This window comes from Mesocricetus auratus, unplaced genomic scaffold, assembly GCF_017639785.1.
Source record: "Mesocricetus auratus isolate SY011 unplaced genomic scaffold, BCM_Maur_2.0 Super-Scaffold_100008, whole genome shotgun sequence".
Taxonomy (NCBI): Eukaryota; Metazoa; Chordata; class Mammalia; order Rodentia; family Cricetidae; genus Mesocricetus; species Mesocricetus auratus.
The window spans coordinates 64705342-64729392 of record NW_024429192.1 but is presented as its reverse complement, the minus strand read 5'-3'; the positions used below and the strand labels follow the sequence as shown (position 1 = coordinate 64729392).

At 40.3% G+C, this 24051-nt stretch overlaps 1 protein-coding gene across 6 annotated transcripts in view; it reads left to right on the top strand.

Annotated features, from left to right (window-relative positions):
• Tp63 (tumor protein p63) overlaps positions 1 to 24051 on the top strand; it is a 199673-nt gene that overhangs the window by 61296 nt on the left and 114326 nt on the right. For 5 of the 6 annotated variants that reach the window (XM_040751015.1, XM_040751014.1, XM_040751018.1 and 2 more), the window contains exons 2-3: positions 13664 to 13792; positions 14535 to 14667. In XM_040751015.1, coding sequence (XP_040606949.1) covers positions 13664 to 13792; positions 14535 to 14667 — 262 coding nt within the window. Of the gene's footprint in view, positions 1 to 4125; positions 4218 to 13663; positions 13793 to 14534; positions 14668 to 24051 lie in introns of those variants that run through there. The other variant, XM_040751017.1, reaches the window with a different exon arrangement.

Here is a 24051-nt window from a genome sequence, read left to right as displayed (position 1 = left end):
GGGAAGTTTCCTAATGAGAGTTGGTGTTAGTGCGGCAGTTTGATGCTGTGACAGGGTTAGAGTTACCACCTCTACGTTTTATTATAGTTCAGTTTTACACTTGACCTTAGGCAACAGACTGAGAAATGATGGAGTGTAGTTCAGTCTGGATATGAAAGAAGGACGGCTGTGGAACTTTCTGATCTAGAAGATGCAGCTCTTGGGACTGGTTTACCTGTTTGTGACTGAACTATTTTTTTCCTTTGAGCGAGTATGTTTTGATAAACACAAGAACTCTTAGATGTTCATATCAGAACATTGTGATTACAATTACGTACTGACCTTGAGGTTACATGCCTCTAAATAGTTAATACCAGGCCACAGAGAGTAAGTCTGACACCATATCTGCAGTGGTTTGTGGCACAGCTGTGATGGGATATAAATCTGCTACTAATAGTTAGAGCAGCTAGTCCCATTAAGTAAAAAGAAAAAAAAGACATCAAGAACTAGCCAGACAAAGTGCTGCACACTTGGGAGGCAGAGGCAGGCAGATCTCTCTTGGAGGTTAGCCTTATCTATGGAGTGAGTTCCAGGACAGCCAGGGCTACACATAGAAATGCTACTTTGAAAACCAAAACAAAATCAAGAAGACATAAATTAGGGAGTATGCCTATGTCTATGTACGTTCTGAGGCTCAACCATTAAGGATTCAATCATGCTCTTCACTGTCACTCCCATGACTGTGGTTCTCAGATGCCTGGGTATTTAACTTCAGGCCACAGTTTAGAACAGAATACCATCACTTACTGTTTGAGTACCTGCCAGGTTATATACTCACTCCAAATTGTATACTCATATCTAACAACTAGGAGCTAGGGTCTACAAATAGGAGAAAACATGTAGTGTTTCTTGGTTACTTTAATCAGTATAACATTCTCTAGTTCCAGCCTTTTACCACAAATTTCATTCTTTGGTTTTCATTTGATCAATAGGCTCCAAAACAATATAGGCTATTCTTAGTTTCCTCCCAGACTGTATGACACTATTGTTGATGACACCACTCCCATATTTATAGGATATGGGGGGGGAGAATTGCTACCAACATGGAAGTCCCCTGATAGGTTATCCAATCCTAAGTAGTCAACCCTAAGTACATATGTATGTGAGCAACGCCAAATGGACTCAACAGACTGCCTTTATTTATGTTTGTGTGTGTGTACACATGCACATATGCGAGTGCATGTAACTGATGGTTAGTGAAGAATTTAATAATTTGAGAGGAAGTAAAGACACCTAGGAGAAGTTACAGAGAATGATGTAATCACAGTATTAGTGTATAAAGTTATAAATTTTAAAATTTTAAATTAATAAAAAGAAGGACTTTTGAATCTTCATATCACAAAGCTAAATGAGATGTATGAATTTCACATTCACTGCTAAGGGGTTCTATGATGGCCCGAGTGTTACAGCTGAATCCTTCTGAAGGCTCCTAAATGAAGCAAAAGTGTGCCGTCTCCCTTCCTTTTCCACTCTGACCCTCACTTGTTCTTATAACCGTCCTCAGTCCATCCATCTATCCTATCACCAGGCTCCACCCAGGATGGGTCGGTAAAAGCTTCCTGTGTCTTTTCATGGACCTCACACTCTCCTTGGTGTCGGTGGGAAGAGGAGAATGTTTGCTGTTGAACATGCTATTTCAGGACACAACAATGAACATGAATGAGGATAGCAGGAAGTTTTGGTACCTGGAGTGGATATGGTACTGGAAACAATCAAGAAGGTGGATACTTCAGGTAGTTAGCTACAAGGGTCCTTCATAAGCATCCATACAGGATGGGCTCTGGCTACTTGTGCGTCCAGAGGGAATCCTCAGGGACAGCCTTCTAGTGATGAGGAACTAAGAGTGCATGAGGTACTGGGATAGGGGCATCTGTTGTGACTGCCCACCTCTTCATATATAATTCATTAAAGGGAAAGTATTACCCCGATGATATATATATATAACTAGCATTAAACACTAAACAGCCTAAAAATTAATCTCCATATGTGATGCCATTTAGATCACTACTATAGATGAGACAGCTCAGTAAAAGGAGTGCATATAAATATGTAGTGACTTTAGCTTAGCCAACAGCATAGCAACTCATGTTTCCATGGGGCCAGAGACTTCATGAGAGTTGGTTAGAAATAATTTTAAATTTACTGCAACATTATTTACTCATAAAAGCAAAAGGGAAAGGGAAAGGAAAAGACGGTATCATCTCTGGAAAGAGAGGTTTTGTGTTTAGTTTTGGAGCTGCAGGTGGAGGGCCTGGCCTTGCACAGGTGGTAAGCAGTCGCTCTATGGGTGCAAGACCCAGGAGGAGGAAAGCATACTTAGCAAAACCAAGTGTATGAACAGCACTGTGTTTACATGACACTTGCCATGTAGAAGAGGTCTGTTGAAGACCCTCCTTTCTCAGCCAGGATGCCTGAGTGGAAGCATAAAGCTCTCTCTATTCCCAAATGGTAACAACAACAAGAACAACAAAAGGTTGGCAAAGAAGTCCCATGAGCACCCGAGGGTGTGGCCCACCTGCAGAAAGCAGAGTTGAGCTGTTTTGGTGGAAGTGAGTGGACTTGTTCTTCAGGAACCCAGGCTGTGTCTGAGCAGCGCAGCTTCTTTTCATCCCTAGACGGTGACCATCTGTTTAAAGAGTGACCTGCAGCCATCTGAGTAGCTGAACTCTGTCCTCAGAGACAGGCTTCCAGGTTGTCCCCTACAATCACATGATGTCATAGACCTGGCCTTCCTAGCTCTCATGGTCGCTTTTACATCCATTTGTCAGAGATCTTCTTATACTATAAAGTCACCTTTATAAACATTTTAGCACACCAATCAATGCACATATCCACAAACCCCCTCGCCATATATTTTAAACTAGTCTGATTAGGAAATGTAATTTTTACTTTTTAATCAGGGTTGACACATTTCTTAAAAAGTCTGACAACAAATATGCTTAGTTTTGCAAACTGGTCACTCTCATAGCTTCTAACCTCTGGCCATGTAGAGCAAAAGCCCCAGACAGCCTAAGCAATGAACAGTTTGAGGACTAAAAGTTTGTGGATCCCTGTTTACGACAGCCTTCCAACCTTCTGACAAACTTGTTTTGACAACCTTTATTATGACTCTGTTTTTCACTATAAAGTATAAGCAAACGAAAACCTTTCTTGTAACTAAATGTCTTCAACACTAAAACAATTTGTACAGTTTGGAACTGTCGACTGCAATGAGTTTGTTCCATTACTTGTATTGCATTTAAGCAGTACAGGAAAAACACACTTCTTTTCACATGGTCACATGTTCTGTGTCTGGAGACTACTAAAGACTTCTAAAATGCTATGCTTTCCTCTTTGCTGTTGTTTCTCTTTTTCAGACACCATGATCCCTTCATCACCCCCAACATACAAACTCACCAATGTCCCATTTTCTCCCCAGCAGTTCTCTCAGCCATTATTTCAATTGAAGGGCGTTAAGCTAAACTTCCCTTATTAAATGTGTCCTTCACCTTGTCTCGCCTCTGTTCTCCAATACAAAAGTCAAAGAATCCTTGTCACTGCAAGACTGTCAAAACCCATAAACACAATCCTGCTCAAGAGAGGGAGGAAGGATTGTAGGAGCCAGAGGGGGTCAAGGACATCACAAGAAAACCCACAGAATCAGCTATCCTGGTTCCACAGGGGCTCGCAGGGACTGAACCAACATTCAGGGAGCCTGCATGGGACTGACCTAGACCCTCTGCATAGTATGTGACAATTGTGTGGCTCGATGTGTTTGTGGGACTCCTAATCATGTTGTTTTAAATTCTTAAAGAATTAATAAAAATATTATATATTTTTTAAAAAAACACAAACACTCTGGGCTTTAACTTTTTATACCGTCAAAGATTGTCTTCATTATCACTGTTGCCTTTTGTTAATTTATTTGCGGGTAGACAAAAACCCATTCATACGAAGTTTACAAGGCAGAGAGGTCGTTCTCTTTCCAGAGCCTATGTCAATGCCTCTCAAAGCCAAGGAGCCTGTCAGCGAGAGGAGAGGCGGGGTCTCTGCCTGTAGACCTCCCCACTTGAGCCTCTTAATGAGGCAAGCCGAAGTGCGCAGTAATTACCCAGGGTGCATCAGTGGGCGGCTGAACAGAGAGCGTGGTGTCTGCAACCTAGGCTCCTTGAGCCACACTCGTAAAGTCATCTGAGGAGGTGAGGAGCCCCTAGCTGCAAGAAGAAAACCCATCAGGAGGAACTGCCATCATTACACCATGGGAGGTTTTTGTTCCAAAATCAGCAGGGATAGCTCTGAGTGTAGCAAGGAATCGGGCAATGTGCAGGCCGTGGCGCGGGCTACAAGGCTTTCTTCAGCAGGTGTCATGAATTGCTTTACTGGATGAATCGCCTGTGGTCAACTGAATCAGAAACAGCTGAGGCTGCTTTTGAACTAGCAAGGAACAATGGGACGTAGGCCTTAAAATATCAGAATAATGGAAGGGGGCGGGGGAGAAGTAGCAATTATTTAGCAATCCAATAACCTTTACAGGAAGAAATGAAGCCTGCAGAGAGTTAGGGATTCCCATGGTAACCTCGTCAGCTGAAGCACACAGAGACAGAACATGTGGTCTTCACTGCCAACCCTCCAGAGTTAGATATGAACTCAGGGCAGCCTGAGATTGGAGGATCAAGGCAGGTGACAGGGCCGTACAGGGCTGCACTGACCTTAGTTTTCAATTAAGACTTTATTTGTTAAAGCTGCCCGGGAGAAGCCCCTACTTGTTTCCTTCACATGCCCAGACAGACTGTCCTCCCTGGAGTAAGGTTAATCCACCTTTCAGGGTGATTTTCTTCTGATTCCCAGTATGGAAATCACAAGAGCCGGGCAATGGTGTTTCTCAACCATCCCACACCTTAGCTCTTCTTGAGGAACTCCAAACTTCTAAATACCTTATCCCAGATTGTGCTCTTCTAACTGTGTGGACTGGGCTAAAGTCCAGTCATTTGCATTTTAAACATCCCAAGTATTCTACGGTATTGCCAGGTTTGAGAAATCAGGGCTAAGGGAAGCCTGAGAGAGTAAGCCTAGAGCAGGGCAATGGCAAGAGCAGTACGTAAGAAGGAAGAGCAGGAGAGGGTGCTGAGGGTGAATTAGTGATGGGGTGCGCCGGTGTCTGAGCATGGAAAAGAGTGGCCAGAGACTGCTGAGCTCCAGGGAGAGTGGAGACTCCTAGAGACTCAGGTGAAGTCCTGCAGAGAGGCAGATTAAATTCAGCTGGTAGGTGATAGGTCCTAGAATGAACAAACTCTATGAAGACAAACTCTCGGTTGCGGGTACATCGGACATTTGATTCTCTCAGCAAGAAGCAATGACAAGGTGAAATGACTCAGAAAGAAGTAGTTTGAATTGTCAGGTACAAATAGGGCTGTGCTGGAGAGTGTGTGTGTGTGTGTGTGTGTGTGTGTGTGTGTGTGTGTGTGTGTGTATGTGTGTTTCAGTCGGGAACCATTGGGTCCTAGTGAATCAGAAAACATAGTGTCTTTCCAACAGGGGATCTTAGAATTCATCTTTCATCACCCACCTCCTTTTACTAAGGATGAACTTGGACCCCAGATGACAGAGGCATGCCTAAGACCCCAGCCATTTAAGGCCTCCATCAGGAATGTACAGTAGGCAGAGCTCGAACCTGGTCCACGACTGGGAGAGTCAGCATAGTGTGAGAGCTAGGGACACAGGCAAAGCAACCATCTCAGTAAGCTTATATCTGTTCCAATCACGGTCCACATATCTTTCTTAGATGGAAGTTGATATGCTGTATGTGCCATTGTTTCTTCACCTTAACCTGAAGATTAGACTAGTAAAATGTTATCATAGGTTGTTGAAAGGATCAACGAGTTTATAGCCAAAAAGATTTAGAAAATGCTTAGCCTACTGCTTGTATTATACAATATTGTGATTGTTACACTCTGCTATTTTGTTTAGTACTGAAAGGGTATCTGAGGGCTGGGGTATAGCACAGTGGTAAAGCATTTGCTTAGCATGCTCATGGGCCAGTGTTCAATCTGTAATGCTTCCAGAAACATTTGGAAAGTGCTGTCTGAATGGATATGGCTGTGACATATTGCCTGAGGATGGCTATTTAGAGAAAATGTAATTTTATAGAAGCATTCTGTACCCTAAACAGACTGAAATTTAATTGAATCCTCAAGCTATGAGGTTTTACAAATTCTGTCTTTAAAGTGTAGATTTCAAAGTCTTATGCCATATATGTCTGTCTGTCTATCTATCTATCTGCCCAACACATTGCAGCATTGAGCTATATCCCTGCCATAGCCCGAGTCCCTTTTCTATCTTTTATTTCCAGATAAGGTATTGTTTAATTGCTCAGCATGCCCTTGAAATTGGGGTCCTCCTGTTTTCAACCTGCATGGCAGGCCTTGTGCATCAGATCAGGCTCATACCCATCATTGGAATCAGGGTTTGTAATTAGCTTTGAGAATGGAAGTCTAGGGACTCTGAAGCCATCCATGCCCTTATTAACATCATCCCCATTCCCAGATCCAGCCATGACCTTGAGTACCGTCTTGTCTGTAAGATGTGAGAATTTTGGGATCTACCTCAAAGGATGTTGTGAAATTAAACACGGCCTGCTGGGTGCATTGCAGGTCATCTCCCTAATGGGAACAGTGACATGCTAACTGCTGTTTTGGCTCTAGCTACTGGCCTCTGCTTGTGGTCCACTGCTCAAATGCTTCCTTTGAGAAGTATTTGCTTTACTCCTATTCTCTGTCAGCTGCTATGCTGAAAAGTACAATCAGAAAGAACAGAGGCTAAAGGGTGTTTCTTGTCTCTGGGAGGCAATCTCTAGATACTACTAAAACTTCCACCATGTGACAAGATATGAATCTAACTATGAAGGAACAAAAGCACCACAATGATTTAGTAACAATGAAATAGGATATTCCCCCAAGGGAACGAGGGTAAAGAGGGGACTAAGTTAATGAGTACAGGTACTGAGCTGGGGAAGGTTGATCATCACATAGGCTCATAGTTAGAGAGAGAATAGCAACGAGTGAAATGAAGTCAGAAGCTAGAATGGGACAGGGGTGGCAAGCAAAGGGAGCTGTAGACAGGGATCGACATTATCTTCACAGTAGAATTGGCTAGCACAGAAAGTAAGGCCAAGGGGTGAAAGTCGGAGATGTGCTCTCATAATTCACAGCTTCTGAGTTGATCTTTTTAAATGAATAGACATGGAGTCTTATGGAAGATTGTGGTAGGAAAAGGAGAATATTCAATAGGAGACTCTTCCTCTACTGATCAATTCAGTGATATATAGGAAGAACCCCTTTGATCATGATGCTCTATAAATTAGGATAAATTGAAATAAATTGAGGCATAGAATAAGCTCTAGATCCAGTTCATTCTAAATTGTGTTTACTAAGGGGAAAATTGATCACTGGATTTGAATTGGAGTAGATGTGTTAAATGCTCACCTTGATGTTATGAACAAATACCCAAGATAGGCTCAGGATATCCGTCATTTGAATTAGGTAAGGACATAGAGTTTCTTTATTTTCCATGGCTACCTGGCATTGGACACTGGTAACAGGAGCCTGTGGGATGGGCTGTTCTTTGCTTCTTGGTGAACAGAGACTAGAAATAACAAATATGACTGTGGAGATGCCTCATGAGGTAACATGCTTGCTTGTAAAAATAGTAGGCATGAGGACCTATTGGTCCTCAGAACTCACCTGACAAGTGAGGTAGCAGCCTGCCTGTAAATCCAGTACTTAGATGGCAGGGATGAGGGAATCTGGCTGGACTAGCTGTATCTATGAGCTCCAGATTCATAGAGAGAGCCTGCCTTAAAGCTTAATGTGAAGAGATATTCAGGAAGACTGCCAACATCAGTCTTGGTCCTCCATACCTATGTAGACACATGTAGGAATCACTTCACACACATATGTACACATACATCTGAACACACATACACACACATACACACACACAAAGAATTAAAGAAAAGACTTTAGAAAAGGACCAGAGAGCAAGATGTAACTCCAGGAACACATCAAAATAACCCACTTCCTTCAGCTATGTCCCACCTTGTACTTTTTGTTACCTCTCAATGAAGCAATTATATTATGAATATACAAGAGATTAATGCATTGAATTGATCAGATCCCTTTTGAAAACTATCTTTGGACATACTATCCCTGTACACTTGGAGATGTTTTTCACTAAGTAAATCCCTAAGTGTTTATTAAGTCAATCAAGTGTCAGTCAAAAGTAACCATCACAAATGGAGAGACAAGAAACACACTGATCATTTTTCAATGTTATAGTGGGGGAAAAACTGTCATCTAAGGAAGCAAATATGCTAATGGGCCTGACTTAAAGTTGCTAAGTGATGGTGAGTAGGTTGGCTTTACCCCTGTCCTCTCTTACAGGGATACTTGCCTTTGGTTCACTTTAGTACAGGCTGAGAAAATGGAGTTAAAACCTTTCTCCCAACTGTTTCAAAGGAGAAATGATTCTGCTTTGGTTGGTGGTGGAATTCCCACCCATTCCAGGTCTGGCAGAGTTCTTTATCTCTAGGTCCATTTCTCTGAAAGGTTTGGAGTGTTCTTATTTTTTCTTTGTATTTGTAGGCCAACTTCAGCTCAGACTCCTGTGTATCTACTAAACACACTTATTTTGCAAGTAAAAATACATAGTTGATTGAGAGATGGGAGAGGTGTATCTGATCCACCAGAGCTTCTGCTTAGGGTCTTGGATGGCAGTTGTAGTGGCATTGACAAAAGGGTCACACAATCTGGAAATATTATTCATTTACTATCACTAGTTTTTAATGCCATTTCATGGCCATTTTGTTGGCAAGCATTGTTTATAGTGATGCAGTAGATTTTTTTAACATTAAAAGAAATCTCCTACATATTAGAATTCCATGACTCCAAAGTTTTATGGGGGATGAAAAGTAGATATTATATATGTAACTTAATAAGGCATGACTTTGAAGCAGTACAATCTTGTATTTAAGTCCCAGCTTTATCGTTTACTGCCTGAGTGAACTTGAATAACCTGCTTCTCCTCTCTGAGGCTAGAGGGCCACTGCATAACTGGAAAAGCAGGCCCCATTTGGAGATCGCACCTTAATCCACAGCAATACTCTGCTGCCCGTCCTCAGGCAAGCAGAGCACACAGAGAAAGGACTGAGCTATGTTGGCTTTTCTGCCCCCAAGAAGGTCACAGTCCAGTAGGAAATTAGAAATTGGTGCCTAAGATTTTACAATAAAGGGTAAAATTAAGAAAAACTTAAAAGTACTCTACTAATAACATCTACATATATACTAAAAAAAGAAACTTTCAAAAAGACAGCATGCCATTGACTAAGCCTCTGCATGGCTTTCCACACACCAGAATCTCTGCAGATGGCTGAGTCATAAAACGTTTCACCAAATGTATAGTGTACATTATTTCAGAAGGATGGCCCTGAATTCATAGATTATTTTTTAACTAAGCCATTCTACCATATTTCTTTCTTAAATGGCTTTCAGGAATGTTGATGGATTCTAGATAGCACAATGAGTAGGAGGCAATGAGTTTCCAGTATTTATCATCTTTGTATTTTAGTGTAACTTTCTTTTAAACGGATTTCATAATAATATGTTAGAGTAATAGCTGTGATTAACCATTGCTTGGAAAGTCCCAGGGAATTAAGCCTCTTGTTCTTAACAGCCAACGTTGCAGTACAGTGTTAGACCTTGAGGAAGTTCATACTATAGGGACCTCAGCTGTGCCGTGACGTTAATGAGAAAGGATAAACTTGGTATGCTAACCATCCTTCATAGTCAGGATTCATGCGTGAATCCCCTCAACCCCTCAACCCATGTGAGCTCCAGTGTGACCCCAGCTAGAAAGGAGGCTCCTGGAAGAGCGGTTTTCCCTTCCCCCGTGGTGACTGGGACCTGGTCAAGGGCCCTTTGAGGCAGGAAGTCTAGCAGCAGTCAGAAGCTTCCAGTTTGCCCTGCTGTTACCTTTTCTGTTAACTGATTTAAGGCACACTTGTGTAGAATCAAGTAAACTTCTAGGCTTACATGTTTATATCTATATGATCAGAAGTGAAACATGGAGACCTTATTATTAAAATGAATTCCTCATAGTTATGTTACTGGATAAATGCTAAGCATGAGCACTGCTGAAAAGTCATAGGTTGGCCCAGGTGTAGTAAATATTAGCATCTCATGTCCTATTTTATTTTGAAAGACTGTGTAGAAAGAGACAAGTTAGAGCAGAACAGAGCTGGCCTGATTGTTCTTTGGTTTGCTGTTTGGTTTGGTGTTTTTGTCCAGACTTTCCATCCCAGAGAGATGATGCTTTCTAGGGGAACAGGAAAGCAAAAGAAGATACCAGCTGTTGACTGATGTGTGTTTTCCAATAACTTCTAAAAGAAATTATTTTTTCTGAATTAGTGTAAAGAGTGAAGGTTAGTTTTTTTATTTTATTTATTCATTTTTTTTGGTAAGGCAGGTTGTAAAGAATAAAACAAACAAAAAACAAAAAACAAAACAAAACAACAAAAACCCAAAAACTTCAGACTGCCAGTGTTTGGGTGTGACCAGTTTGACAAAGGCCTTTGAAGGGAACCATTGCTGCATGAGTAATTGATACTGAGATTCACCCATAGGCAAAGACTCAAAAGACAGGCAGTGATTACTTCACCCTACATGCCCTATGGCCCTGGATGACCCCTCCACCGCTGCCCCACAGTGTTTGCATGCTGTCCTACTGAACAAGAATTAACCCTGTTTGCAAAGAAGACACGTGAACATGTCCTAACACACAGCTTTGAACTCTTTCCCCCTCTTCTTCCTTTCCCTCTCCTCCCCGCACCAACCCTTCACCTGCCTCCCCCTATCATTTCCTCCTCTCCCTTTGGAGGTCACTTTTACCAGGTGTACATTTCTAATTTTTGTAGTCTGGGGTGGGGGGTGGAAATCCACCTAGTTTAAAAAGAATTTTATTTAGCAAAATAACGCAAGTCCTCTGGAAGAGCACTGAGCCGTATCTGCAGTCATGATTTAGGGTATTCATATCCAGGTTCTTTTAAAAAGTCCACAAGAGAATGGGGGGGGGTAGGAAGTCAAACTACATTCCAAGTGATGATATCAGAGTGTTTATTTGTTTTTTTAATTTAGATCCTTTATTAGCGTATCTGTGTGGCAGTTTGGGAAGTTCCCATGATATCTCCACATCTGATGTAATAGGAGGACCCTAACTACAGCTTCGGGTGTTTAACAACTATGAAGCACTCTGAACATTGGAAGAAATGGGTCCTAGAATAGATGTATGGTTTTTCTTGGTTTCCTCACATCTGTCTCCTGACTTAATGAGCCTCAATATGACTGTTTATGTTCATTTCAGAGTTTGAATTGTCTAAATAATTTGCCTTCTTCCTGTTGTCTTACCTGGACTGCAAACCACAACCTTCTAAACAATCACTTTAAGTCCTTCCTCCATACAATATTCAGTCATTTCACTCCAGTATATATTCTGATTTCATCCATTGCATGCTTCAAACCTGTTAGCCTTGTGGAGGTAGATACACTGCCCTAAACAGTGATGAACATGTAGACTTGAGTACATACAACACACAGCACACACTAAAGTAAATGATACTGAGAATTTCTGGGAAAGATTTGTCAGTCTCATGAAAGTCATGTCCTGTCTGTGACAGCAGATGATAGTTTCTTAAAGATACTTCCATTTGGCAAAACTGGGTAAAGGATACTGATGATCTCTCTGTAATATTTATTATAATCATTTATGAGTCTATAATTATCTCAAAGCAAAATGTCCATTTAAAATGGCTTCAAAAGGAATGTGGTAATGGCTCAATGGTCAAGAGTATGCATGGGTCTTGCAGGGTTTAGTTCCCAGCAACCATGCCTGGCAGCTCCCACCCACCTGTAACTCCTCCTCCAAAAGATTGAATTCTCGTTTCTGGTTCCATCAATACCTGCACTCATGCACATATACCCACACAGACACAGGCATATACACAATTAAAATTAAAAGCAAATCTTTAAAGAAGAGCTTACAAAAGTACCTTTCAATGTAAGTCCAAGTACCCATGCTGCTGACACAGCATGTAAGTTTCATAGCCTTACCAATTGTACATCTCCATAGTCAGTGTTCAAAATTTTACACAGCCTTAACAAAGAGTTACATCAAATTGTTTCACATGCAGCAAGTTAGTGTCCATCTTAGCACTTCATATTTGACTGTAGCCCAAATTGGAAAAGACAGATAACTGGTTGACCTCCTCGCTATTCTACCTACTCTGCACATTAGCTCCTACTGTGCTAGTTGATTCACTCTCAGTCACTTGTCTCTTTCCTTGGTCCTGCAGAAATTATATATCATGATTTAATAGAGATCTTTATACTCACCATGTTTATTAAAGATTTGTTTTGCTCTTGTCCCCACCATGAGCTCCCAGAGGAATGAGATAGTCATAGTCACTTTTTTATTTCCATTATTCATATGATTCTTGGTGAACAATGCATATTTTATTCATTATTTTATATATTTAACCTGATCAATAAATGTACTGCTGAAGTGGGTTAGTAATCATTTATTAATAACCCCAGTGTTGTGAATTCCTACTATGTAAATAGAGCAAAGAATAAATGTTTAAAAGGGGAGTAAGAAGATTAACTGTCCTTGTAAACTATTAATTTAATTCATTTTTATATGAAGAGCAGTGATTTAAGAGCATAACTAATTTCATTCTGAGGTAAAATTAGCCTGCTGATCATTATAGCAAATCACTACCCAGATTATCTAGGCAGATAATAATCAGACAGGGAGAATATATCAACTGCGAAAGCTAGAGTTTTACTCTAGATAAATAAGGATCAAAGTTGAATTAAAAAATACTTGAGATCTTAGCAGCAAAATGAACAAACAGAAGTGGCATTAATTGGCACAGTGTCCTGGTGTTTGTTTATCTCTTAGTTAACCATGAATTCTAACTCCAATTAAGCAATACCTCCACACACACTCTGGGAAGCAACTAGTGATTAAAAATATAATGCCTGAGGTCCAAGAGCTTATATTTATTGTCCTAGAGTGTGATGCTAAAATTGTAGTGGCAAGAGAAGTTATTAATCTGAGGGTGAAATTTAAGTTCTCTGAAATCACTTCTGCTTTTCAATTCTACCTCTTACCTGCTGGAGGCAGAATTGGCAGATAATAATTTGAAGCACTTATAAAATAAGTCTAATGATAGGTCAGACTTGCCGACAGATTTAATGAAGGGGTGTTTATTTTCTTTTTGAAATCTACACTCTGTTGGGAAGTGTAAGTATAGCATACAGTAACAATGCTATTAATTAAGAGAGATGAACTTGATAAAAAAGACTTGATTGTCTAGCATTGGAAGTTCTGTCTTGATTTTAGGCAGAATGTAGTCCATGATTCTGTCTAAAGAAACACCAATTGTGCAGCTTAGGAACAGTGCTATGTATGTATGCTGTATGACATTTATAGATTCACTGGTATTTTCCAGATAGTTTATATTTTGATTTAATTAGCCAGTGTCATGAATACAGAAACCATAATCTTAGCTTCATATTTTTTTTGTCCTTTTAAGTTTCGTAGAAACCCCAGCTCATTTCTCTTGGAAAGAAAGTTATTACCGATCCGCCATGTCGCAGAGCTCCCAGACAAGTGAGTTCCTCAGCCCAGAAGTTTTCCAGCATATCTGGGATTTTCTGGAACAGTAAGTATCAAACAATCAAGAAGTGTACCAGAACTCTTTAGAAATAAGTCAACACAAATTGCCAAGATATTATTTACTGCAGAATGTCTCTAGAATCAGTTAATAAAAGTTATACTTTTATAAATTTAAGACCTTCAGTAATATATCTGCTTTGAAAATAAAGTAGTTTTCTATCTCTAGTTTCCAATACCAAAAGAACATCATTATCCTAAAGGAGCATCCCTGTAGACAAACTAAATGTTTTTCCAAGAACAATCCAAAACACCTTCCCCAGTGTCAATGTCCGACACTCAAGCCTTGTTCTTTTTTCTTGAAGACTTATCCCCCAAGAAGGTGAAACACTCCATTTCATTCGTTATTTTAATTTTTCTGTGAAAACATTTTTATCAAAAACAAGTTTAATTAAGTTAACATGATGACAAATGGGGACACTAGAGTGCTTACTTCACACCGCTGACCTTCCTGGATCTGCCCATAGCACTGTCCCTGATCTATCCATGTTAGCCTGCATGTCTACTTGCAGAGATCATGCCTCCAACTCACCAAGTAGAATCTAGTTTGACCTTCCTCAAATTATGCATATGGGATATGGTTGAGTCAAGATTCAAACCTTGGGTTTCTGATTCTAAGCAAGGATTTGCCAACACTGAAGTAGAAAATATTCATTATTTCTGGTCTGCTAAATGCCTTGTAGTAGTTTTTCCTAGTTGGTGACACACACCTTTTCCCTTCTTTGTGCTAGGCCTATATGTTCAGTTCAACCCATTGATTTGAACTTTGTGGAGGAACCATCAGAAAATGGTGCGACAAACAAGATTGAGATTAGCATGGATTGTATTCGCATGCAAGACTCAGACCTTTCTGACCCCATGTGGGTGAGTACCCTGAGCTTCCTCTTCAGGGTGTGGGTCAGGCTATCCACAAATCAAAGGTAGATGGCTCTCAACAGACAAGACTGTGGGAGGAGAGCAAATCTAGTCATGTGAAGCAATTAGCTGCTTTTTCTTTTCTTTTCGTTTGTTTGTTTTCTGAGTTGTTCTTCATGTTAAAACCAAAATAGAGAGGATGATGTCACCAGGGTTTTCACAGTCCTAGAGATGCAGAAACTGGATCTGATTCTGCCCAGATCCATCCCACTGTGGGAACCACTTTTCTCATTTGACTTCACTGCAATGTTGAAGGAAGAAGTAACTTTTGTGCACACACTCAAAAAACAAAGTAAAAAGGAACATAGATGATAAATAAGTCATTTTTTCTGGGCTTTACCACTGTGCCTCTCATAATGTTAGGGACTTATGGCTGTTACCTATTTATAAAATGGTAAAACCATACCAGTGATTTCCATTTCTGGCTACGTCTGGTGTATTATTGTTAATTTTGATACAGATCCTGAATTAATGACAACAAAACCAACCTCATCAGATTCTAAGCAAGGCTCTTGGCTACACAGGAATAGCAAAAGTTATGATGTTTAAAATCATAAGCTTTTCGATTCCCGGTTCCTATCATGATTATAATTTACACATTGGCATGTTTGGTTTCCTAATGCTCCCAAATATTCTGTTGTTGAAAACATTCTCTTCCAAAATACCATTTTCACATTTTTCTTCCCTCTATCCAATCCCTATCTGTCCCTCACTGCCCTCTTTGCCCTGCTTTCTTTTGAAATGCCTTCTGTGTCACTATTTCCACACACTGGAATTAAATACCATCCTCCCAAAGCAACTGTGATAATAACTTTTGGCATGTTTTTTATTACACAGTACTATAATTGTTTATTTCTCTGTCTCTTCAAGAATCAGGGGCCACATTTTTGTCATTGGCATGCTTGAGAGCCCATATCAAGGGCTTAGAAAGCAGGCAACAGTATTTGGCTGCCCATGCATATAGAATTGTTGGGAATATTTCCTTTGTATTCTATTAATATCGGAAGGATAGATAATTATATTTTCATTTATTATGTTGGAAACTTTTAGTACCAGAGACTCACTAATTTTGATTACCTTTCAATGAAACACCTCAAATTTTACTTTAATTTTTTTCTAATAGTTTTCTCTGTCCAACCTCATTTGTTTTTCTGGTTTGCTTTCTGGACTTTTGTGTCTGTTATTTATATTGCATTCCTCCCTTACTTTTTCCTGTTTTTCCCAAAGTATATTTTCTTCTCTACCATTTCCTCCTTTCCTCTTCCACCTTCCCTCTCCCATTTTCCTCTTCCCCTTTCCCTCTCTCCCTTTCTCTTCCCCCATCCTCTTCCTCCTTCCTTTATCCTTCCCCATTCCCTCTTCCCCTTTGTTCTTCCCCCTTTCCTCTTCCCCCTCCTCTCCTCATCCCTCCTCCCCTCTACTCTTCCTTCTTTCCTTTCACTTTCCTCTTCCTCCTTTTCTTTTCCTCCTTTCCTCTCCCCCTCCTTCTTCCCCTTCCTTCTTCCTCCTTCCCTCTCCTCCTTTCTCTTCCCCTTTCCTTCTTCTCCCTTCCCTCTCATCCTTTCTCTTTCCCTTTCCCTTTCCCTTTCCTCTTCCCCCTTCCATCTCCCCCTTTCCTATTTTCCCCTTCCTCCTCTCGTTTCCCTCTCCCCCTTCCCCATTCCCTTTTCCCCCTTTCTTCTTCCTCCTTCCTCTCTCCTCCCTCTTCCCCTTCCTTCCCCTTTCCTCTTCCTCCTTTTCTTTCCTCCTTTCCTCTTCCACTTTCCTCTTCACCCTTTCTTCTTTCTCATCTCCCTCCTCATTTTTCATCTTTTCTCCTCTCCTCCTTTTTCTCTTCCTCCTCCTACCCCACTTCTCCTTTCTTTTATTGTAGCCATCCCATTATAAATACTGTAATAGCTATGCTTCCTCACTTAGAAGTTTCTATTGGTAAGCTGATTATTTTCTTTATTTCCAGGAATTGAAGCACTGACTACAGTAAATTTCCACTAGACATTGCCTTAGCTGCATCCAATAAATACTGAAGTGATTAATGCGTTTTTCAGTTTCTGTTTAGTTATAAATACATTTACACATTGTATGGACTTCAACTTTGACCTAGTAGTGTTGGGAAGTAGACCACTGAAGTACAGGACTGCACACTCTGCTTCTGTTGTGGAGGAAGTTCTATAAATAGCAATTGGATCTAATTGGATTTCAAACAGTAAAGTCCTACAACCTTTTGTTTTTCTGTCTGTTGTTATATTACCTATTGAGCTGAAATTTCCAAGCAATAATTATGGATATTTTGCCTTTCCAAATGTTTAGGTTTTTCTATATGTGTGTTGGGTGCCTGATAACTGAAATTAGTAATAGTCATGATGAACTGACCCAGGCACTGGGAGTCAGTGAGTAGCAGAGCTGCTACAGACTCATTTATTAAGCAAGTTAGGCCTGCATTTATACTCTCTTCCAAGGTCTTATTGGCTCAGGAGGCTGACTATGCTGCACTGTCCTTTTCTCACTAGTGTCTCTGAGTCAGGTGTCTTTTGGTCAGCAGTCTCTGGGTATAGAAGGAGTCTTGGCTCAGGGAGGAAGTGTCTGCTGTACAAGCTTATCGTGCAGGCTGGCCACAGTTTCTTCTGCAGTGATGTTTCTTAAGGCATGTTTCTTGAATGCTGAATGCAGCAGAAGGATGAATACTGATTTCACATCCATTCTGTTAGTCTGTATCTTTTTTTTTAAAGATTTATTTATTTATTATGAATGGAACACCCTGCCTCCATGTATGCCTGCATGCCAGAAGAAGGCACCAGATCTCATTATAGATGGTTGTGAGCCACCATGTGGTTGCTGGGAATTGAACTCAGGACCTCTGGAAGAGCAGTTGGTGCTCTTAACCTCTGAGCCATTTCTCCAGCCCTAGTCTGTATCTTTTTATTGCGGGAATTGAGACCATTGATGATGAGAGTTTTCTGCAATATTTGTTGATTAGTGTTATTTTGTTGGTTTTTATTTGTATGTGTGTGTTCTCTCTTTTAATTTGCTGGTCTGACATGATTTATTTCTTGTGTTTTCTTGAGTGTAGTTAATTTCTTAATTTTGAACTTTCCTTCTAGTACCTTCTGGAGAGCTGGGTGTATAGACAGATATTGCTTAATTTTGGTTTTATCATGGAATGCCTTACTTTCTCTACCTATTGTGATTGAAAGTTTTGCTGCTTCTAGTAGTCTGGGCTGACATCTCTGGGCGCTTAGTCTGTGGAACATCTATCAAGGTCCTTCTGGCTTTCAGAGTCTCTACTGACATTTCAGGGTTATTGTAGTATTTCTGTCTTTGTATGTTTTTTGGTCTTTTTCCCTCGAAGGTTTTAACATTCTTTTTTTTTGTTTCGTACATTTATTGTTTTGAATATTGTATGACAAGCAGAGTTTATTTTCTGGTCCACTCTATTTGGTTTTTCTGTATGCTTATTGTAACTTGATAGACATCTTATTCTTTAGGTTAAGGAAATTTTCTTTTATTATTTTTTTTCAAAAGTATTTTCTATGACTTTGACTTGTGTGTATTCTTCTATTCCTATTATTCTTAGATTCTTTTTTCGTCATGTCCCAGATTTCCTGGATGTTTTATGCCAGAATTTTTTTTTAGATTTGGTATTTTCTTTGATCAAAGTTTCCATTTTTTCTATTGTGTTTTCAATGCCTGAGACTCCCTCGTCCATCTCTTGTATTCTTTTTGGTGGTGAGGCTTGACTCTGAAGTCCCTGTTGAGGCTCCTTCATTTTTCAATTTCCAGGTTTCCCTCAATTTGAGTTTTCCTTACTGATTCTATTTCCACTTTCAGGTCTTACTGATTTTTCTTTGTTTCCATACACTGTTAGTGTTCTCACTGACTTCTTCAAGGATTTATTTATTAAATATTTAAGAACCTTTATCTTATTCATAAAGGCTGTTTAAGGTCTTTTTCTTGTGCTTCGGCTACGCAGCAATTCTTAGGCCCTACTAGGTTGGGGTTGGTCAGCTCTAGTGGAGACATATTGTCCTGTTATTGATTGTATGCTGGCATCTGGGCATCTGGTTTTGGCAATGTTGTAATTCTTGGTGATGTCTGGTCTTGTCTTTGTTGGGTAGAAGTTTCCTTCCTTGGTTTATGTTGCCCTCTCTGGTTCTTAGGAGAGTGTGGTGACTGTGTGGTGCCTGGTAGGAAATTCTTCTGTGATCCTGATAGTTGTGGCCACTGGGGGTTCCAGATAAAAGTGTTCCTGCTTCCTTGGCTGGAATGTCATAAATCAGTTTTATATAAAGTAGTTTTTTATATTTCTATTATAGAACTTATTTGCTAACTTTTACAAAAGCCACCCTTAAGTGTTATGATATTGATTGTTCAGATTTACCATACTTTAGCTTTTCCATTGGTAAAAATTTCTTGAAAAATGTTTTGAGATGGATATTCTCTTATGGATAATTAAATGCATATTACTGTATTAAATTTTGTACATAATGAGTTTGTTTCTATGAATCCTTTCTTTTATTATTACTGTTGTCTGTTTACATATCCATTAGCTGTGAGGAGTGTTTATAAACTGGAGATAATTTTGTTGATACACTATTTTTTGTGAAAAAAATGTAAACACCTTTAGGAGACAGAAGTGTCCAGTGATTGCCCACCGTGCTGAACTGCCTCCTTTAGTGACACCTTTCCTTTTAGTCAAGTCATCTAAAGGACTTCCAAGGCTAGGTATTGTGGCTGAAAAGAAGGAAGTCCTCTTAGAGACTGGAGCAGCTAATCAATGAGTGGGCAGACTGTGATGGGGCCAGCGTGGAAAAGACATGGAGGAAAAACAGTGTACACAGTGTCTAGAATTTGTCCTGGGCAAGGCAATGGCCACATCCTTTTCTCCTTTTTTCCAACACTTCTTAACCTTTCCTGTAGAAGCCCTGGCAGTCTCTTTAGTGGTGAGTTGTGTGTGCTCATTCTATGAATACAAATTAAAACATGGGGACAAGAAAACATTCCATTAAACAATAAATGCTCTTGCAATTCCTATGGAATCCGTGTGTAATTACCTATGCTGCGTATGGGGAAGCTCACTCTACACTTAGTTTAGACTGAGTTTAGATGTCCCCGACAGCAGACTGTTTTTCTATTTTCTTCTTTGTATGGCCTAGCCAATAGGAAGACATCACTTTGTTCAAGAGTGCCAACTGAGAGACTTTACCTTAAACACACATATGCATTTCAACCTTGAACAAACAGGCTGCTTAATAAAATAAGGGCAAGGGTTTTCTTTTCTTTCTTTCTTCTCTAGAAATTCACAAATATCACTTGACAGCTGACAGCTCTTCCCTTACAAAAGAGGCTGTTTGCTTTTTGCTTTGGTGTTTGGGTAAACTGTAGCCCACACTGGCAGGGAATGTATTGCCTGGGGGAAGGTGTTTGCAGTCCCTGTGTTTAATCTGAAAAGAAACCCTTTCCTTTCTATCCCTCCCTCTCCTTTTGCGGAGGGAGAGTTCAAAATGATAGCCCCAGGGGAATAGTTTCCTTAACACCTGTCTCTGGTGTAACCTCAGCAAAGTTACTTAAGACACTGTGCTCAGTGTGTGCACATTCACAATGGAGAAGTTGAAAAGGACAGATAAACAGACAGGGATTTCAGCAGACACAGGGGAGCTGATGGTGACCTTGCATCATCTCAGAACCTTAGCAGGTTGACGTCCTAGCAAGCAAGCTGACTTGAAAAGAAAGATTACAAGCTTCCTTCATTCAGAAACAGAGCTTCTACCAGAAAACCTTGGAAAACTCTTAAAGAAGTATGGGAACTTTGAAATGTTCTAGTGACCATCACACCTTTCCTTAATGATGAGATAACTAAGACCCAAGTGACCCTTGGGACATTTCTGATAAACATGAGCTGGGGGTAACCCTGGCCTTCTGAGCCCTTTTACCTGCTCTCCTGGCTACTTTGAGAAGCAATCTAAAGGGTTCAGTTTCTGAAGGCAAAGAGCCAGGTGTCTGCAGTTAATCCAGCTCTGCTCTTCACTGTTTTGGTCCACTTAGAAAAAGTACAGAATGTTTCTGAGCCTCTGTCTCCCAAGCTGCAGTAGAAAGCTACTGAAGCTTAAAGTAGATAAACAATTCTGAGATGTGACTTTTGTACAGGTCAGGGCTATGCTTTTCGTGGACCTGGTGCTCAGTGGTGACATATGTATGGTTAAAATGCGATGTCTCTCAGAAGTAGGAAATTTTAATTCTAAGTGCAGCCATTACCAATGAAGAAAGAAAAATATGAAATTTCTATGTATTCATCCTTTTAAAAATCACATTACTGCATGCTGTGAGATGGGACATGCCTATTCCTACTTAAAGTTAGACCGGGTTGAGGTTTCTCTGGGTTTTGCTTCGTTCCAAACATTTTCAAAGTTTGAAGAGTTGTTTTGAAAACCAGTGTACTCTTTCTTATGTTCAGGTCTCACAGAACTCATTAGAAAATGTATCTATCTTACTTAATAATTTATATGTTATTCCGTTGTTGTTGAGTGGTTTTTGCACCGTTCTCTTCCAGGGGAGTGATTGGGAACATGAACTTCAGCTGGGCTTAGCCTTTAACACAATGGTGAAGTTATATCTACATAGAACCAAGACATGGTTTAATTCTTGAAAGGTGGTCTGAGTACTTAAAAATTTGTTAAGATCTGGAAATTCTTGGGGACCGCTCCAGATCTAGAGTCAGAACCTGATGAGAAAATAGACCGTGTCTATCTTTCCACATACCCTCCAGTTTCTGATGGACAGACCTGCTTGGTCAAACATTTAATAGGGACAAAACTGATTGGGGGAGGGCAGTGACTGGGCAAAGATATGAAACTGTAAGAACAGAGAAGAATCTTCTAGATCAGTGTCTACTCTAAAATAGGCATTTCTGACTGGGGCTCATATTAAAATATGTGCAAGTGGCATTTAGAAAATAAGAAGGTAAATCCAGGCATCGTGTTTGGGAGGCACATGCAGTAATAACTAAGTGGACGATAAAGCAGGAGGCATAGATTTGAACTTAACAAACTTGAGACTAGCCTGAGCACCATACGGAGATCCCATATCAAAACAAACAAACAAAAAACCCAAATCAAATATTAAGTGTAATACTGTAGATGAAATATATTTGCTGAATGTTTGACCACATATGTTTTGTCAAAAAGAAGTAAATAAATTGCATTACCTTCCCTTTCACTTTTAATTTTTGTTATGAAATCTTTGAGGATTTCAGACAATGCATTTTGATGGTATTCTCTTTTGCTTCCCCCAGCCTGTACTTTCTTAATCAGAGAGATGGCTCATTCAGATGTCCTCCCCAGAACTGTCACTTCATGTTCTAAGTTGAACAAGCATGTAGTGATAGCCTACAAAGTTCATGACACTCTGTTAGGGGTACTGAGGAAAATGTTTGCTGATTGAATAGTGAAAGATGAATAGAAAAGATGAAAAATATGCACTTGTCCTAGAAAAGTAGCCCAGAGGTCAGTCATGTACAATGCTGTGGCTTCGGGGATAATCTTCACCAGGCACTGTAAGTTACAGTGAGCATTTTAGTGACCCTGCATTCAGCTGACACCCACAGCTTACTAAACTTATTTTGTCTGCAAAATAAGGGAAAATGGGAAAAAACTCATAGGTCCTGACAGACAGGACCTTATGCAAACCACACTTTCTAGAAGGAAAGGGCTTCGTGCAGCAAGGAACTCTACATGTGACACCAGCAGGAATTCCGATGAGCTCATCTCTATTGGAACACTGGGGAAATAATATGGTTATTTAAAAGAAAAGAGAAAGGGTGTTCCTGGAGACAGGGAGGGACTGAAAGAGCAGGATTTAGCTTAAATACATGAAAGACTGAATGTAAGACAGCGAATGGCAGTGCTTATAGAGAACGGAAAGATACATGAATCACCTCGTGACTCAAGTGACAGTTTGGAACCTTTCCTGGAAAGGCAGGGATGTAGCTCAGTCAGTATGACCCTTGCATAGAATGCACAAGCCCGGGTTCAAGCCCCAACACTTCATGAAGCAGGTATGGTGATGTATCCTTGTAATGTCAAGACTCACCTGCAAAGCCAGTTTGAGGCAAATCTGGAATACATGAGACTTTGTCTCAAAAACAAGTTAAAAAACGCAACAACACAGAAACAATGCACAAAGCAGTTTCCCGGGAATACAGAACATATCTGAGGACCATAAGCTCATCTTATATAAATTTGAGAAGTGTATTAAATTCACCTGAAAATCTATAACCAAGGAAAGGAATGTTGAGAATGGCAAAGAGTTAAGATGGGGTCAGTATAAGAAAAGAGTTTTTCTTTTAAGGAGCAACCACAGGGGTGAGGGGTGGAAATGGAGTGACTGGGAGGTGAGCAGGATTGGGGTGCAAGATGTGAAATGCCCCAAGAATTCATAAATAAGTATGATATATGTTTATTATATTTGTAATTCACAATTCTTTATTAGTTTCATATAATATATATATATATATAGAGAGAGAGAGAGAGAGAGAGGGGGGGGGGGAGAAAGAGAAGAATTGTGTGGCCGAACTTGGTGGCCCTCACCTTTAATCACAGCACTTGGGAGGCAGAGGCAGGGCGATGGATCTCTGAGTTCCAGGACAGCCAGGGTTGTGACACAAGAAACCCTGTCTCAAAAAAAAAAAAAAAACAAAAAAGGAGGGAAGGAAGGAATGAAGGAAAGATGGAAGGAAGGAAGGAAGGAAGGAAGGAAGGAAGGAAGGAAGGAAGGAAGGAAGGAAGGAAGGAAGGAAGGAAGGATGGAAGGAAGAGAGTGAGTTGTATTTGTAAACCGTGCCCTTGCTGATCTGGGCATCAGTAGCTGGAAGAAGGCTGGGGGAGACATAAGGAGTGTGCATGTGTCTATGGTCTCACATTCTGCCCTCCCTGTGGCTCATTTCTAACAGGTTTAGGGGTCTAATGATCCAGTCTGCCTTTGAAGCAGTCCCTATTCATCTTGCCCACATTTATGAAGAATTCACTGCTACTTCACAGAAAGCAACAGAGATGAAAGTCAGTGTTCTTTTAGTTTCACTATTAGTAGAGGAACAATGAAGTGTCCCACTAACTAGAATACAAGAACTATGTTAATGGTGTGCTGGGTTTGAGGCATAAGACAGCTAATCCACACCCACAACTATGTGTGTTATTTCTGACTGGATGGGTCACAGGGACCTCTCCAGGCAGGATGAAAGAAGGCCAGTAGGTATGAGTGACATTTACACCTTCTATATAGAGAGCACATGCTCCTTGGGAACTATTCTAGAGCTCTTCATTCCCTTGATCTCCCTTTCATTTG